The sequence below is a fragment of the Trachypithecus francoisi genome, unplaced genomic scaffold, assembly GCF_009764315.1.
Source record: "Trachypithecus francoisi isolate TF-2019V2 unplaced genomic scaffold, Tfra_2.0 Lachesis_group5, whole genome shotgun sequence".
Classification (NCBI taxonomy): domain Eukaryota; kingdom Metazoa; phylum Chordata; class Mammalia; order Primates; family Cercopithecidae; genus Trachypithecus; species Trachypithecus francoisi.
The window spans coordinates 13,295,707-13,314,858 of NW_022681470.1; the positions used below are offsets into that span (position 1 = coordinate 13,295,707).

General features: G+C 37.3%; 1 protein-coding gene across 5 annotated transcripts in view; it reads left to right on the forward strand.

Annotated features, from left to right (window-relative positions):
- Positions 1-19,152, forward strand: part of ARID4B (AT-rich interaction domain 4B) — a 163,739-nt gene that overhangs the window by 73,957 nt on the left and 70,630 nt on the right. For all 5 annotated transcript variants that reach the window (XR_004434429.1, XM_033200311.1, XM_033200313.1 and 2 more), the window contains 3 exons: positions 1,292-1,371; positions 7,438-7,529; positions 13,794-13,932. Coding sequence is in view for 4 of the 5 variants with exons in the window: in XM_033200311.1 (XP_033056202.1) it covers positions 1,292-1,371; positions 7,438-7,529; positions 13,794-13,932 (311 nt within the window). In the remaining variant the exon portion in view is untranslated. The remainder of the gene's footprint in view (positions 1-1,291; positions 1,372-7,437; positions 7,530-13,793; positions 13,933-19,152) is intronic.

Consider the following 19,152-nt stretch of genomic DNA (forward strand, 5'->3'; position numbering starts at 1 on the left):
CTAAAATCGAGATCTGGTAACATTATTTAAAACAGAGGGCTGGGCGTGGTGGCTCAAGCCTGTAATCCCAGCACTTTGGGAGGCCGAGACGGGCGGATCACGAGGTCAGGAGATCGAGACCATCCTGGCTAACATGGTGAAACCCCATCTCTACTAAAAATACAAAAACTAGCCGGGCGAGGTGGCGGGCGCCTGTAGTCCCAGCTACTCAGGAGGCTGAGGCAGGAGAATGGCGTAAACCCGGGAGGCGGAGCTTGCAGTGAGCTGAGATCTGGCCACTGCACTCCAGTCCGGGCGACAGAGCGAGACTCCGCCTCAAAAAAAAAAAAAAAAGTTACTGTCTTCCCATAATTTCTAAGGAATGTAGCATATCCCCAAATGATTTATGTATATCACAAATTTATTCATATAATACAAAAATAGTCATACATTCCATATCTGTTAACTTATGGTGGTTTTGCTGGGGTGTTTTAAGTACTTTATTTTTATTAAAATTTTTCCCCTATGTTACTGAGATATAATTGACAAAATCATGTAAATGTATATGTAACATGATGATCTGATATGCAAATATATTGTGAAATAATTACTGCAACCAAGTTGCTCAACACTTCCATCACCTTTTCGTAGACATTTTAGTATTTTAAGTCAGTAGTTTTCAACTGGGATGAATTTACCCCCCAGGGAACATTTGGCAGTGCCTGGAAACATTTTAGATTGTCACAGCTGGGAAGGGGGTGCTACTGGCATCTAGTGGGTAGAGGCCAGGAGTGCTGCTCAATATCTTGCAGTGCACAGGACAAGCCTACCACAACAGAGAATTTTCTGGTGCAGTACGTCACTGGTGACAGTGCTAAGCGCGAGAAACCTTACCTTAAATAATGAAAATACAGTTATTTTTTTGAAGGGGCAGTCTGACTGCATAAATTTGTAATCTTTCTTAGGTAAATCTGTCAGTAGGAAAACCTGGCTTTTCTTTACCATTTTGAGAAGAGTTAATTAGCATTTAAGTGGTTTCCTCTTGAAATACCAACTTCTTATTTTTATTTGGTATGTCCTGTTTTAGACAAGATGTTTTCATTTCATATATGTTGTTTCCGTTTCACTAGAAATTGGATAAGTTACTTTAATAACTATATTTGAAGTTACTAGAAAACATAAAATGTGAATTGAATTCCAAATATAGTCTTAAATAGTATATCTATTTGCACTCAGAAAATTATAATACATATCATCTCTTTGATCTTTGAAAAAATCCTTCAGTAGCTTCCATTTTTACTCCCTCTCATAGTTTTCGATGATGGAGATGAGAAGACACTGAGACGATCTTCACTGTGCCTGAAAGGAGAGAGGCATTTTGCTGAAAGTGAAGTAAGTCATCATTTAACAAATGAACATGTCTTAATATTTTTTATTGGGAGGAATAAATTTTTGTTTTCTCAACTCAGTCAACGTACTTCCTAATCAGGAAAGTTCATTAATACACAGTACCATTATGATGTAATCTGTGAAACCTGTTTAAGGTCCTGTGTTTGAGCACCAGGTTCTGTCTTCTTTTTTGTCTATGTAAAGTGTTTTAGTATTTGTCCACAGGTAAAATACAATGGGCTTTAATTATTATCTTTAGGCAGTTTTTAAATAGATTTAAAATTTGTAAATAACTAGAAAGCAGATTTCTGATTTGTAATCTACTTGATCGTTGTCATAAAGGACGTATTGATACAACAGTCTTTAACTGCCGCTACTGCTATTAACTGATATTATTATACCCTCTCCTCTTGCCTGACTGCCCTTCCTAAAATTGTCCCTTCCATTCCCTATCATCCTTTTAGATTGATTTAGCTCTTATTCCCTAACATTGAAATATGAGTACATAATTATTTATTGTCTGCCTTCCTCACTAGAATGTGTCACGGGGCAGGGACTTTGTATATCTTCTTTAGGGCTTTGTTCCTAGTTGCTGTAACAGTGCCTGACACCGAGTATGAACTTCATAAGTATGAGTTGGATGAATAGATGAGGTGCTTATAATTGCCAGGGACTTTGCTAAGTGCTTTACATACATTATTGTATTTGCAACATTATGAGGTAGTTACTATTATTATCCCCAGCTTTCAGATTAATAAATGGATAGCTAGAGCTGTTTTTCTAACCAGCACTTTCTAGCACCAAAGCCATATCCTTAAATTGAAAGATGTTAGTAAGAACGGAGGGTTCACAAAGTTTTGTAACTAACTCGCTTGCAATTCAGAATTTAAAAGATAGACGTTACTCTAAATGGTGTCATGTTATTTAATCCAGTCTACAGATATTCATTGATGCACAGTATGGCCAGGCTATTTCTTTTTTCTAGTCACTATTTGGAATAGTGTTTCTTTGGGGATATTTTAATATTACTTATTAACCTATTAAACTTTATGTTTTTGTTTTGAAAAATTTTTGCTTCTCTTGATGATTGAATTCCCACTTAAATTTAGAATTTGAGACAGGTTCTCTGTTTTATAATTCAAGCCTATCCCTTTAGTCTCATATTCAACCACTTCCCTGTACTTCTGCCTTATTAGACTGCTTGGTATCTTCAGACTATGGTCCATACTTTATTAACTCCTTTCCTCTTGTTGGAATCTCACTTATGTTGAAGGCCATTATAAATGCTTCCTCCTCCATGATGTCTTTTGTGAGCTCTCTACCCAAATTGGATCTCTTTATCCTTTGGTCCTTTTGCACTTCTCTTGCTTATTCTTGTTTTAGGGTCTTTTTTTTTTTTTTTTTTTTTTTAACTTTTCTCGTTTTCGCTGTAAGATTTTAAGCTGTTTTAGGGGAATATCCTTTTTTTCCTCACTTGATAGGCCCCCCTTTTCCTAGCAATTTCTACACAAAAACCTTCAATAGATATGTGTGGAATAAACTGAAGGTTGACATATAGTAAATACAGACAGCTTTGGGGCAAGTATAGTGATAAAGTACAGAATTCTCCCTGAGTTTGTGGAATTATTTTAATTTCATTTCTGTATAGTCAGTGAGTATGAGGACTTGAAGATGTGGTTTTTCTCCTGTTAAGTGAAGGTCCGCATTTTATTTTTTTAGTCTAGAGAAACAGCCAAAATATTACTCTTTTTAACCAGGAGAATTTTGAGTTGGAATGGTTCATAAGACAGTTGTAGGTTAAATGCTGAAGGTAATATGAACAAGTGGCTGTGTATCCTTCATCTCTTCAAGGAGATTCAGTTTTAGTGTGTCTGTGCAGGTGTGTACTTTTAATTTTTGTTTTGCTAGAAGGAAATTAGAATACTGGTGTGTGAATCTTTAACTCCCCTCTGATGTGCCAGGAGCTGTGTAGTGCTAGGTACCGGGACAAAGGGTAAGCCAAGTCATGTAAACATGGAACTTATCCTTGGATACTTACCGTCTGTTGGAGGAGAAAACGCATTAATCAAACAATCAAACATATTTTAAAATTTAAGTGTAGTAAGCCCTGTGAAGATGTGATCCAGAGTGTACCCCAATAGGGGAATTTAATCTACCATCTGTATGTTCTTTTCTCTTTATTTGGTATTTTTCTTATTGTCTTAAAAGTTTTAATGTTTTTGAAAGACCATTCAGAGTATTAGTAGTAGTAGTAGTCATAACATTGTCCTTTAAGAGGAAAGCCACTTCATACTGGCAGTATTTTGGGTCACTAATCCCGTTTAATAAACTACTGAAATTAATCCCATTTCATAAACACTGAAATTCAAGATTCATGGAAAGAGATCACAGTTGCACTTCAGTCAGTTTATTTTTTAAATTATTTTATTTTATTTTATTTTGTTTTGTTTTATTTTATTTTTTGAGACGGCGTCTCACTCTGTTGCCCAGGCTGGAGTGCGGTGGTGCCATCTCAGCTCACTGCAAGCTCTGCCTCCTGGGTTCACGCCATTCTCCTGCCTCAGCCTCCCGAGTAGCTGGGACTACAGGCACCTGCCCCCATGCCTGGCTAATTTTTTTGTATTTTTAGTAGAGACGGGGTTTCACCATTTTATCCAGGATGGTTTCGATCTCCTGACCTCGTGATCCACCCGCCCCGGCCTCCCAAAGTGCTGGGATTACAGGCTTGAGCCACCGTGCCCGGCCTCAGTGAGTTTAAATTCCAACACTGAAGCCACTGGTTTTAGCCATAACCAGCTTAGTGAGTGTGTTACCTGCTGCTTAACATCTGTAGGACAGTTTAGGTATTTCTAAAGACCATTCATACTTTGAGTTTTATACAAAAGTGGATTCATCATCTGGTTTTTTTGTTTTTTGTTTTTGGAGACAGTCTTGTTCTGTCGCCCATACTGGAGTACAGTGGCTGGCATGATCTTGGCTTACTGTAACCTCTGCCTCCCAGGTTCAAGCGATTCTCATGCCTCAGCCTCTTGAGCATCTGGGACTACAAGCGTGCACAAGCACGCCCAACTAATTTTGTGTTTTTAGTAGAGATGGGGTGTTTTGCCATGTCGGCCGGGCTGGTCTTGAACTCCTAGCCTCAAGTGATCCTCCTACCTTGGCCTCCCAGAGTGCTGGGATTACAGGCATGAGCCACCACGCCTGGCCAATTATCTGGTATTCTTTCTTTGTATTTACTACGTGCAATTGAAAACTCTAGAGAAGTTTAGGTAAAATCCCAGTTCCATATTTTCTGCAGCCCATTTTAGGTAATAGGGCCATAGACTTTTTCCCTCTAGGCCTACGTAGTTTTCTGTGTGCCTTTAATACAGCTTTCAGGAGCCTCTGGTTTTTGCTCTTTAGGTATAAGATGGGACAAATTCTACCCTCCCCCCAGGTCTTTTCAGTCCCTTGAAATAAACATGCCCCTGCTTTCCTGGACATTGAGGCAGGGACAGAGATACTGCTTCTTATGTTTCTTCTTGTTACTTACTAGGGAAAGACTGTGATCTCTTATTTGAAAATTACTATGTGTGATTCTTAAACAACTCTTTAGAAATTTTCTTTCCTGTAGCAAGTGAAATGACTAACAGATACTTAAAATAGAAACCACAGTGTGTAATATAAATCTCTCTCTCTCTTTTTTCTGCTTTCAAGAGAGCAACCTTAATTTTTTGTGGGGACAGCATACATTTAATCCATCTGTTTGCCTGGCAGAAAGTGATTCCAGATTAATTTGTTTTCCCTGTTTACCAAATATAGTCATTTAGTAATACTCTATAGTGATACAGTATTACCAAAATAGTATTTCAGATTACATAGAAAGTTTCACCATAGGAGTTAATGACAGGCAACATCTAGATTTTCTGGGCCGGGTGTGGTGGCTTATGCCTATAATCCCAGATGTTTGGGAGGCAGAGTTGGGCAGATGGCTTGAGCCCAGGAGTTTGAGACCAGCATGGACAACATGGCAAAAGCCCATCTCTACAAAAAAATACAAAAATTAGCTGTGTATGGTAGTGCACACCTGTGGTCCCAGCTACTTGGTAGGCTGAGGTGGAAGGATCGCTTGAGCCCAGGAGGTTGAGGCTGCAGTGAGCAGTGATCACGCCACTGCACTCCAGTCTGAATGATAGAGTGACACTGTTTCAATAAAAAGAGTTTCTGCTTGGTATATATTGAGTTTAGGACAACTTTTGCCTCCAAATAATTTTTTTTTTGTTTTTTTTTGAGATGGAATTTTGCTCTTGTTGCCCAGGCTGGAGTGCAACGGTACAATCTTGGCTCACTGCAACCTCTGCCTCCCAGGTTCAAGCAATTCTCCTGCCTCAGCCTCCCGAGTAGCTGGGATTACAGGCACCTGCCACCACGCCAGGCTAATTTTGTATTTTTAGTAGAGATGGAGTTTCTCCATGTTGGTCAGGCTGGTCTCCAATTCTCCATCTCAGGTGATCCGCCTGCCTCGGCCTCCGAGAGTTCTGGGATTATAGGTGTGAGCCACCATGCCCAGTCCAAATAATATTTTTTAAATGCCTGATTTAAGGTTCATAAGGACAGGATTAGGTTCTGTACAAACTAAATTTAAAAGATTAGATTTTTTGCCTGATGAGGATTATGAAAGTTAGGATTTTTGTCAGTCTTTTGAAGGAATCAATCTTTAGTTATTCCTTTATGGCTAGTACCTTTTTTCTTGATCATATTGTTCGTTGTTAGATATATACATCTATGTACCTTAAACACATTTACATATATTCTAATGAATTATGTAAAAAAGATTGTTAATATGGTTCATCTTTTCACAGTTTAGTTCATTGTAGTTATAACAAAATTGTCTAAATTATTAAAAAGTTAAATATTTCTTTTTTCTTTTTTTTTTTTTGAGACAGAGTCTCGCTCTGTTGCCCCAGGCTGGAGTGCAGTGGCGCGATCTTGGCTCACTGCAGCCTCTGCCTCCCGGGCTCACGCCATTCTCCTGCCTCAGCCTCCCGAGCAACTGGGACTACAGGTGCCCACCACCACACCTGGCTAATTTTTTTGTATTTTTAGTAGAGACGGGGTTTCACCCTGTTGGCCAGGATGGTCTCAATTTCCTGACCTCGTGATCCGCCTGCTTCGGCCTCCCCAAAGTGTTGGGATTACAGGCGTGAGCCACCGCGCCCAGCCTAAATATTTCTTTTTACATATTACATTAGTTAGTTTAGATGCCTGCTCTTTAATTCTAAGTTGATGGACACTCTTTCTTATACCACCCTGGTTTGTAACTTTAAGAAGTCTCTTTGTCTTAAATAGTTCCTCACTTTTTTTTCATCTGGGCAGTTTTCTTGGGAATCTCTAGTTGCTCTGATGTTTATGAAATCATTTATAACAGGAAAGATTCTTCTTAGGATGAGGAAAGAAATAGAAACTGTGGAAAATCTTAAGAAAATGTAGGAAAGGAAAAAATTCAAATGTAGAAATAAAATGTAATTTAAAAATTAAGTAAAATTAATGTTACATTTTATTTAAAAAGTTTATTGCAGAAAATGTTTGCAGAGTAGTAATATAACTTACTCTGAGGCTTTTTGTTCATGCAATTGATACTTTATCTTCATAATTAATTTTATTTTACTTATTAATAATTTTATTTTATGTATTATGATTCCCTATGTACAAATTAATATTGGAGCTGCAGTTGGCCCTAACCGTACAAATAGATTTCTTAATTCTCACATCTGTCTTTCCACTGAGCTGTGTTTCTTTTGTATTTTAATCATTCTTAGATACCTATCAACTTTCACATAGGTAATGAATCATCTAGAGAGAGCAGCCAAATTTCTTCTCACTTTTTTTTTTCCAGTAATGAGCTCATTCATCTTTATTCTAATATCTTTGAAACTAGAATTTTCTATCTTTAGGAAAGCTGTGTTTTAGCTTCCCTGGGGGGGAGTTTAATTTCAAAATCTGAGCATATTCTTAAATTGATTTGATTTAAAGCAAAGAAGGCACTTGCGAAGTGGTAATTTTTTGATGGGTTTATGTTCTTACCCACAGACATTAGACCAGCTCCCACTCACCAACCCTGAGCATTTTGGCACTCCAGTCATAGGAAAGAAAACAAATAGAGGAAGAAGATCTAATCATATGTAAGTCCATTTTCATAACTGTTAGTTGAACCTGAATTCATTTCTCCTTCTAGTATTGTTTATAGTTATTTTAAAATTGTAATTTGCAAAATGCTAACCAGATCTAATAGTAATTTCAGACTCCTCAGCATGGGTGATTGAGGTTCTCCATGCTTAGCCAACCTTACTTAACAGCTGTATCTGCCTTCAGTTTCTGCCTGCATGTTATCTTGATGCTGTAGTCAAAATGAAACCAGTCAATAATTCCTGAATACATCGCTTGTTTTCTAATATCGTGCTTTTATTCATGCTATTATTTTTGGTCTCCATGCCTCCCTTCCCCATAACTGTCTCTTTCATGCCTTAATTCTGAACAAAAATGCTTAAACCTTTATATGAACCATTTTGTGTCTCCCCATACTTTCCTTGAAACCAGACATGTTTCTCTCCCCTCTAAACCCAATTCTCTGGCGTAGTATGAACTGTGGAGCCAGTTGGTCTGGGTTTGAATCCTGGCTCTGCCACTTACTTGCTGTGTGATCTTGGGATGTTTACTTAATCTTTTCATACCTCAATTCTTATCTATAAAATTGGGATAATAATATTACCTATCTCTTAGTGTTGTTGTGAAAATTAAGTGAATTCATATCCTTAAAGTGTTTATAGAGTAAATGTTATGTAAGTACTAGATAATCAACATCATATATTGACATGAAAAATTTCATGGTGCAATACCAGTATGTAACATAATTTCATTTATATATGAAAATGTGTTTACATGTAAATATAAAAATTCTGCTTCCTGGTGTTTATGTCTGACAAGTAGGACTGGTTCTTGCTGCATTATTCGAACTTAAAAAAATTTCTACATTGTTATATATAATATAGGAAAAATAGTCTCTTGTCAATAAGTTTTTTTAATTTTGAAAAGATTGCATCTAGTATTTAGACATAGTTTTACAATTTTACACACATCATCCTAAAGTGGAAACATAAGTTTAAAAATGAATTTATTGTGCAATATTACATAATATTGACCTGCAGATATGACCAAAAATTATGATCTGTTAAAAAGTCAGTTAGTTTTTATTTCCTCTTCTATCGTTCCCCAACTGTTAGATGTTTCTTAGTTGAGGTGTCCGTTTTGTGAATATGAGAATAAAGCATGCATTTATTACTGAATAAGTTGATCTTTGCTTTCTAAAGACTCCAGCAAACATTCTAAGTTAGTGATTTTCCTGTTGAGAATCTCTATGTGTAATGAGAGATTTGCTGTGGAGATTGTGTTATACATGTGCAAAGTATGAATGCAGACCAAAGGTTGAGAATTACTAGTGTAGGAATGAAGACCTGCTCCGTCTGTAATCTTGTTTTGCTTGCTCTTCCTTCCCCCTCTCTACCATGGTCAGTCATTCCCACTGCCAAGGAACCTGACAATGTTATTCTTGCTTGGCATTTTAAGCCTTGGTGTGTAAGCATTACAGGCAAGTACTACAGTTCGAAATGCCATCTCGTTAATTACATTTCCTTAAAGTTCTTTCTCCCCTTTCTTCAGAGTGATTTTCTGAAACAAAGTCTTAAACCTGAATCTTAAGGGCATTCATCTGACCTTCATTTCCTCTTCCATTACTCCATTGAAAAAAGTCTTTGCTGTGGTCTCAGATTGCCATTTAAAATGTATTTTTGTACAAAAATATATAAAGTTATCTCTTCTTAGGATTCCCAGGACTTCGTTGTTGGAGTGATGTATCACCAAATTTATTTTCTTTTAGCAGCTGTTATTCTGTGTCTCAATTAATCTACCCCTAGTTATTCCAAAATTGATTACTTTTAACATCTTCCATTAAATTGAGTTTCAGTATATTTTACCTTTAATCCTAGTAAGTTCAAGTATTTTCTTTTTTTAATGATTATCATCCTCTAGCTTATTTTTTTAAAGCAAGTTATTGATTCTTTTAATCAATGTATTACTGGATTGAATTTTCTCCTTATAATTTACTCATTGTTTGCAGCGGTTGTGTTTAAGTCATCCAGAAGAATAGAATACCTGGAATTATGGAAATATTTGTTTGTCCCTCTCCTCTTGAAGTTGTTTTCCAGTAATCTGGCAGAAGTTCGTGTGCAACTGCTACAATAGGAAAGCAGTCTATTTGCTATTATTTTTTCTCCCTTCAGAAAAAAAGATAAAGCATAAGGTTTACAATGAATCTTGTTAATAAGGGATTATTTATGAGTATAGATTTTACCCAGTAACAGTGCTAAGATTTACCCAATACCTGGTTTATATTTGCTATTTAAATACAGGCCTGCAGATCTGAAGATGTTTAAATTAGTTTATTATTCACATATCATAAAATTTACTCTTTTGTTATATGTTTTAATCTGTAGATTTGTATCCAATAATTCACCCTTTTAAAGTATACAGTTTAGTGGTTTTTAGTATATTCATAAAATTGTGTAACTGTCATCACTATCTAATTCCAGATCTTTTTATTTTGCCACTTTATTTTGAGAATTTGATTCATTTCCTCCTTGATAACAATTGAGAAAAAAATTAAAACCCATTTATAGTTAAGCGTACATAGGTTCTGTGTGTTTTAATGTCAAAGAAGGTATATACATTGTCAGTTTTCTAGATACTAATAGAACATTTCAGTTTACAGAGTTTGAAACTGAGTAAACTGATTTGCCTGAAATAAAAAAGAATCAGATTGCAAGGTTAAGCCTCTTGTTTTTGCTCAATTTGTATCATTATTTGGTATTCCTTGGCCCATGTCTTGTCTAAAGTTCGTCTTTCTTGATTTACAACTAATTAGAGTTAATAGTGAGTGTGATCAGTTTTAAGTGATTGGCTGTTGAATATTATGGTAAAAATTTCTGTGTAATTAACTTTATTTCTAGTGATATCATCAGATTTTATTTCATAGAGACAGTGCATTATTTTGTTGTGGCTCTACAAATACCTTGTCACCAAAGAAATAGCAATGTCAGAAATGAATCAAAATCAAGCAGACTCTCTGCTTGCTCTGTCTTTGCTCCTGTAAAATATCTTGGATGCTCATTTATTTTACTTCATTAGTTTATTGAGTACTTGTCTGTGTAAACAGTTTTCCGGCTAAGCTCCTCTAAAAGGAAAAGTTAAAGAGCTTCATGTATAATAGTATGTTTTACACTGATTGTATACATTTTGTGATTTTAGAAAAAAATCAGAAATACCATAGTAAAAAAAAAAAAAGTATTTTTACTTTATTTTATGAACAAGTGTTTATTGAGTCTCTATATTGTGCCAAGCATTGTTCAGGTACTTGAGATATATCAATAAACAAAAAAATTACTTAAAAAATCTTCAACTTTAGAGCTTACATTCTCTCAGGGGAGGAGATAGTGAATTAAACATTGGGTTCACATACTTGTTGTGGAAGAAAAAAATAAACATAAATAAGTAAATTATATAGTATGATAAAAGTGAATGCTGTGGTAATAAGAAGAGCAAGATGAAAAGAGGTAGATGGGCAGGGGTTGTAAATTTGAATAAGGTGGAACAAAGTCTTGAGTAGGTGAGGGGGAAGTGGCATCTAGTCTAAAAGAGGGGATGATTTTAGACAGGAACTTCGCGATTTTATATGTAAGGTGGATAGATGTTTCAGCTAGCTGAACAAAAGTGTTTTGTTTTTCTTTTTGATATACTGTGAAATCTGAAGTCTTAACACTTGTTAAGTCTTAAGAAAAGTTACAATTTTTACAAGGATGCAGATAACTTTGTTAGTCAAATAAAGCCCCCTTTCCCCAGTGTTGTACAGATTTTGATATATGTTATCTCTGACATTGTAGCTTTCTAGCTGCTAACTTATAATAGAGTGTTCATAAACCCCTAGCTGAATGAGTCTTCTGTGGCTACTTTGAAAAAGCAATAATTTACGATTTTAAGCTTGGTTGTGTTCTGTAGTCATTAGAAAGTTAAAAAAGTCACTACTCTTTTTTTTTTTTTTTTTTTGAGACGGAGTCTCGCTCTGTCTCCCAGGCTGGAGTGCAGTGGCCAGATCTCAGCTCACTGCAAGCTCCGCCTCCCGGGTTTATGCCGTTCTCCTGCCTCAGCCTCCCGAGTAGCTGGGACTATAGGCGCCCGCCACCTCGCCCGGCTAATTTTTCGTATTTTTTAGCAGAGACGGGGTTTCACCAAGTTAGCCAGGATGGTCTCGATCTCCCGACCTCGTGATCCGCCCATCTCGGCCTCCCAAAGTGCTGGGATTACAGACTTGAGCCACCGCGCCCGGCCAAAAGTCACTACTCTTAAGCTCTTCTAAATCAAGTAGAAATCAGACTTGTGAGGACTGTCATTTCTGTCCTAAGCTGTATGTCTATGTGTAGGGTCTTATGCTCCACTAGTATAAAGGTAGTTGAGTTTTCCTATTGTTACCTACTTTCTAAGGAGAGATTGACCTTCTTTAAGTGCCATTGAAGTACAATACATCTTTTTTTTTTTTTTTTTTTGAGACGGAGTCATCCTCTGTCACCCAGGCTGGAGTGCAGTGGCGCGATATCGGCTCACCGCAACCTCCCCCTCCCGGGTTCAGGCAGTTCTCCTGCCTCAGCCTTCGCTCCGGAGTGGCTGGGATTACAGGCGCCCGACACCACGCCTGGCTAATTGCTGTATTTTTAGTAGAGACAAGGTTTCACCATTTTGGCCAGGCTGGTCTCGAACTCCTGACTCAGGTGATCCACCCGCCTCGGCCTACCAGAGTGCTGGGAGTACAATACTCCCAGCCAAAGTACAATACTTATATTCAATAGCAAGCTTTGAAGATTTGGTTTGTTTCTGCCAGGGAACAATTTTTAAGTTATTTGACTGATCACTGAAATCAAGGGGGTGGTATTCCCTATGTCACTTTAAAAAGCTTAATATTATTATAATAGTTATTACTTTTTTGGCCAGGTGTGGTAACTCACGCCTGTATTTCCAGCACTTTGGGAGGTGAGGTGGGTGGATCATGAGGTCAGGAGGTGGAGACTATCCTGGCCGACCTGGTGAAACCCCTTCTCTACTAAAAATACAAAAATTAGCTGGGTGTGGTGGCGGTCTCCTGTAGTCCCAGCTACTGAGGAGGCTGAGGCAGGAGAATTGCTTAAACCCAGGAGGCAGAGGTTGCAGTGAGCCGAGATGGCACCACAGCACTCCAGCCTGGCGACAGAGCTAGACTCCGTCTCAAAAAAGAAAAAAATAGTTCTCACTTTTTTTACATTTATATTGGAATATATAAATATAAAGGCATGACAGTTACTTTGTCATACTTTTGGAAAGGCTTCAAAGACAAATTGAGAGTATACTAGATAGTGTACCAAATAGGTAAATCATGTCTAAAGTTTTTTTAATAGTTTGTCAGTTTTCATTTTTTGGTCAGTGAAGTTGATCATTGCAAACTATCTGAAAAACACTTTTATCTTTGTAGGTGTTCAATAATAGCCATTCTAAAAAGGGCATATGTTGTTGTCCGTCAAACATTTCCTAGTCTTTACTCATTCTGGGCATTTTCTTTCTTGCCGATTCTTTATTAGAATCAGATTCAAATTGGAATAGCTTTTTGTTTTGTTTTTCTTTTTACTACACTTTTCTCAGACGTCAAATTGATGGTTTCAGATACTTCCTTTTTCTTCTGACAGTTGTCTTTCTAATTTACTAGTCCAATATTTAATGTTACTGAAAGGATTTTCAGTTTTTCTTTTAATTTTGAAAATGTTTAACATCATACAAAAGAAGCTTATTGGACATTTTATGAATACCTAACTCGTGTGTATTTGTTGTTATAGATAGCAGTGGTGATCTCTTTTCAGATTGCCTCCTCTTCCCACCCTAACCTCAGTTAATAAAGGTCTGCTCTCCTACCTTTTAAAATTAACTTTGTACTGGAGATGTAGAATTACTATCTCCAGAATTCCTTTAATTTCAGATTGGGATTGTGTATATTTTAGTATAGTACTGGGATGTTTAATATGGGGCCTCCACCTTTTTGAGAATTTGGGAACCAGTTATTTGTCCTGATCTTCTTCTTCAGTTTTTTACAGTAGCACTAAATAAACCGGAAATATTTTTAGGAGAATCATGTGCTTTCCTCTCACGATAAACTCTTACTGTTATTTTTTTAGAAATTTAGAAAATGATTTAAGATTACAATTAGCCATTTTGCAGGTCTTAGGAAATGTAGTAAGAGTTTGGGAATATCTATATTCATCATTGGCATGCTTATTTGTGAGGATAAATGGAAATATTTTATTTTTTTCTCTCCTTAGACCAGAGGAAGAGTCTTCATCATCCTCCAGTGATGAAGATGAGGATGATAGGAAACAGATTGATGAGCTACTAGGCAAAGTTGTATGTGTAGATTACATTAGTTTGGATAAAAAGAAAGCACTGTGGTTTCCTGCATTGGTGAGTAGCTTCACTATAAAAGAGTTTAATTTCAAACTATGTAAGTTTATGCAGAAAACAATTTTCTTACTAATGTTTTTCATAGGTACAAAATGAGGAAATGTTTTTAGCATTATTTAGTTCACACTAAGCTTACTTTTAATGTTGTCTTTGAATACAAAGAACTCTTGAAGTCATTCAGGAAAGGCAAAATCTTGATAATCTTAGAGGTTTAGCCGTGTGGAAGTTTAATTCTCTCTCTCTCTCTCTCTCTGTAGAAAATTCATGATGCAAACTTTTAAAGCTCCTAAGTCCACGTAGGTCTAGATTGCAAAAGAACAACAGAATCTTGATTGGTTGACAAGGGTAACTAGACATTTTCTTCATACTTAATGAGTCAGGGTGTTTCCATCTTTGATCTTAATCTTGCCTTTTGGGTACTCCCTATATAATCATGAGTGCAGTTATACATTACCCCACTCTTCAGTTTTCTCTACAGTAGATTTTTAATTCTACCTACTTTTTAATGTTTTTCTCTCCAAAAGATTGCAACTCCTCAGATTCCATGTTGAATATTTTGCATTTTTCCCTTGTTTTCTCACATTGCCTTTTTGTGATTCTGAGGAGGTACTCAGGATTTATTATCAGGAGTATCCTCATGATTGTCCCAAGTTCTTGTATTTCAAACTGTTGCGACGGATGACAGAAAGCCTTTTGAGCTTTTTATCTCTCTGTTTTTCATAACCACTAGCTTCTTTAGCAAGTTGAAAGGGCCATGTATAGACCATTTTCTTTGACTTTTACAAAGGGAACATATACTAATATCTTTCACAGACATAACTAGGCTGCTTTTCAAATAATCTTTTGGTAGACAAAATAATTTGTAGCTCTTAAAGTAAATAGAGGTTCAAATAATAATTAGCTCTATATCATACTTTAATGAAGATTTAACTCTGTGGCAATAAGAATGCATTTTTTTCTGGACAGGATATAATTGGATAAGTCACTTAAGCTTTTAAATTTCAAGTAGGAGACTGAAGTTAATAATCAATATCTCTTAAGAATTATCTAGGCTGGGGTGCGGTGGCTGACACCTGTAATCCTAGCACTTTGGGAGGCCATGGTGGGGAGATCCCCTGAGGTCAGGAGTTCAAGACCAGCCTGGCCAACAGGGAAAACCCCGTCTCTACTAAAAATACAAAAAAAATTAGCTGAGTGTGGTGGCACATGCCTGTAATCCCAGCTACTCAGGAGGCTGAGGCAGGAGAATCGCTTGAACCCAGGAGGTGGAGGTTGCAGTGAGCCAAGATCACACTGCTGTGCTCCAGTGTGGGTGACAGAGCAAGACTCCCTCTCAAAAAAAGAGAAAAGAAACAAAGAAAGAATTATCTTGAACTCTTTAAAATTTTGATGTGTCTGAATTGTCCTGTGATGATTTTATCTGAAGACCATTGAGTCATTTGTATTAAACAGTGAGATCCACTTTTTTTTTTTTTTTCCTGGAGACAGAGGCTTACTCCGTTACCCAGGTTAGAGTGCAGTGGTGTGATCCTGGCTCACTGCGGCCTTGACCTCCTGGGCTCAAGCAATTCTCCCACCTCAGCCTCCTGAGTAGCTCACACTACAGGTGGGGACCACCACACCTGGCTAATTTTTAAATACTTTGTAAATACGAGATCTCCCTATGCTGCCTAGGCTAGTCTTGAACTCCTGGATTCAAGTGACCCTCCCACCTTGGCCTCTCAGAGTGCTAGAATTACAGATGGAGGCTACTGAGGCCAGCCGCATCTTTTACAAATATGTCCTCCCCCCACTTCAAATTTAATAAGCTATAAACTTAAGATCCACTGACAAACAAAAGACACTTTGAAAGTACTGTCCTCTTGTCTGACAACTAATTTGTTCTCAAATATCGAGAGACAGAATGGGTCAAAAATTATTCTCTGTTTCTGTTTTGTATGTTCTCACTTCCTTACTACAAATAATTAGCCAAATTATCCTCTAATGCTTTTTTCCCTTCTGTTAATGACATTTAATAAAATTTTTGTGTTCTCAAGGCTAACTAACACATATTTGTTAAGTATGCATTTATCATATACCAAGTGCTGTTCAAAATATTTTACAAGGATAGACTCATTTAGTGGTGTGGAGGTTTTTTGTTCTTGTGATCAATACACTTTTTTTTTTTTTGAGATGGAGTTTCATTCTTGTTGCCCAGGCTGGAGTGCAGTGGCGCAATCTCGGCTCACTGCAACCTCTGCCTCCCAGGTTCAAGTGGTTCTCCTGCCTCAGCCTTCCTGAGTAGCTGGTATTACAAGCCACTACGCCTGGCTAATTTTGTATTTTTAGTAGAGATGGGGTTTCTCCAGGTTGGTCGGGCTTGTCTCCAACTCCTGACCTCAGGTGATCTGCCCACCTCAGCCTCCCAAAGTGTTGGGATTACAGGCGTGAGCCACAGCACCCAGTGATAATTAATAAACTTTTCTCAACAATTTGTGGTTGAGAATCTGCTAACTCTTTATTCTCATTCTCTCATTTTTCTGCTCATTGACTAACAATTGCAGAAACTTAGAAATGGGATTAAAACACTATTCTTTGTTTATATGTATTTGTATGAAAACTTATGTCCATAATATATATAAACTCTTTTGTATATTTGTGGTTTTTATGCTAAACTAGGTAACCATGTTCTCAGATGAAAAAGAAACAGAACTATCTTTGTTTGTACTGTTTTCTACTTGTGATGTCCATTTACATGAACATGTTTTATTTCTTTATCTCCACTGCTTAGTTCAGTGTTCGGCACAAATTAAGTATCCAGTAAATGTCAGCTCTTGTAGTGATAATGAAAAATGAGGACAATTATTTGTTTTAATAAATATAAATATTTTATTATACCTTTGTACATTCGTGTGTATCCATCCAACATTCAGTGGATACCTGTATGTACAGGGAGTGTGCTAGCACTTATTATGAAATAGATATTATTATTTATCCCCATTTGGAGATAAGGAAACTATTAGCAGAGTTAAGTAAGTTGCCACACTTTGGGTTAATTATTAAGCTGAAAAAAAGCGTCTGTGTATGCGATTATTTATTTCTTCCTAAAGCCCTAGGATTCTTTGTGAGAATTTCTTTTGAAAGTATGTTTTAAGGCCAGCTGTGGTGGCTCACACCTGCAGTCCCAGCACTTTGGGAGACCGAGGCAGGCAGATCACCTGAGGTCAGGAGTTCAAGACCAGCCTGGCCAACATAGTGAAACCCCTTCTCTACTAAAAATACAAAAATTTGCAGGGCATGGTGGCATGTGCTTGTAGTCCCAGCTACTTTGGAGGCTGAGGCAGGAGAATCGCTTGAACCTGGGAGGCAGAGGCTGCAGTGATCTGAGATTGCGCCACTGCATTCCAACCTGGGTGACAGAGCAAGTTTTATATTTTATAATACTGTTTTGCTGGCTGGGCGCGGCAGCTCACGCCTGTAATCCCAGCACTTTGGGAGGCCGAGGTGGGCAGATCACTTGATGTCAGGAGTTCGAGACCAGCCTGGCAAACATGGTGAAACCCCATCTTTACTAAAGTACAAAAATTAGCCAAGCATGATGGCAGGCGCCTGTAATCCCAGCTACTTGGGAGGCTGAGGCAGGAGAATTGCTTGAACATGGGAGGTGGAGGTTGCAGTGAGCTGAGACCATGCCATAGCACTCCGGCCTAAGTGACAGCAAGACCCCATCTCAAACACACACACACACACACACACACACACACACACAACTGTTTTCTCAGTCTTTTTCTCAATAGGAACATTAAATATTTTAATGTTAGTATTTTGTGTTATTACTTTAAGCTTGTCACACCATAATCAATAATTTCTTTGATGAAAATAAAAATAAGGATTTTTAATATTGAAAGGTTAGTAATCTGTGTAGTCAACCATTTCATTTTTGTTTTTAAACTCTTAGAATTATTGATGTATGTTATCCCCTCCCAAAATTGAGATCCATTGGACAATGATGGATAATTTTTGGTAACTACACTGAAAAATTATGTTCTAAATTGACCAATCTTGATATAATCACACAAATAATATTTGTGTTTCTAATTTTTAAATTATTTTTATAAATCGAGTAAATTCAAAGTGTTTTAGTAACGTCCTAAGAAAACAGTTAACTGGGTTTGGTGGCCTATGCCTGTAGTCCCAGCTACTTGGGAGACTGAGGTGGGAGGATCGATTGAACCCTGGGAGGTTGAGTTTGCATTGAGTCGTGATCACACCACTGCACAGAGTGAGACCTTGTCTCAAAAAAAAAAAAAAAAGAAGAAGAAGAAAAAGGAAACAACTACATAGTCCCAGGAACATTTTATAAATAACTACTATGCACTGAGTATTTACCCTGACTAGGACTGTGCTGAGCTTATTAATACAAGTAGTATTGTTTAATCCTGATTGAGACTTATTCTCCAGTCTCAATTTTTTATTTTATTATCCAATTTCAGTTTAAGAGGGGGAAATCTTAGATTCCATGGCTGATGCAGTTCTGCTTTTCAGTTTTTTTCACCAAGTTCTCCACTTCTAATCACCCTTTCAAGCTGTAATTCAGGATTCAGAATGTATCGCTGTATTTTCTTTAGGGTGATCTCATCCCCTTTTAAAGCTTCACTTGCAGAGATAACAAAGAGATAATCAAAGTGACTAAGAAAATAACATACATGGGTGAATGGGATAAAATGCATGTTGTCATTCCTATGGTAGAACTGGACAGTGAGCCCACTTACTCATACACCAGTGTCATCACTGGCCAAAGCTATCACGTGTGCAGTTTTCAAAATCCTTAGCTCATCAGAAAAAAGTAATGAGTGGATTTGGCTCACAAGCCCCAAGTTTTAGACCCCTGATAGTTAGTCTGTGGACTCTCAAATTAATATCTTTGAGTCCAGTCCTCTACGCTCTGCTCCAGACCTGATTTTTCTGTTCACTATCTTCATTTGGATGTCTTTTAGCCACCTAAAACTTAATAGTCCCAAAACTCCTCTTCTTATCCCTTCCCTCTTGCACAAACTTGGCCCTTTTTTGTTGTTTTTCTTTCACAATGAATAACCCTGTCATCTACGTATTTGCACAAGGCAGAAAACTAAGCGTCCTCTTCTTGTTCATCTTTCTACTTCCCTCATTATCTTGGATATTTCTCATCCCTTTAATTTCCCATTGCCACCACTTTACATCCAAGCCACCACCTCTCACTCA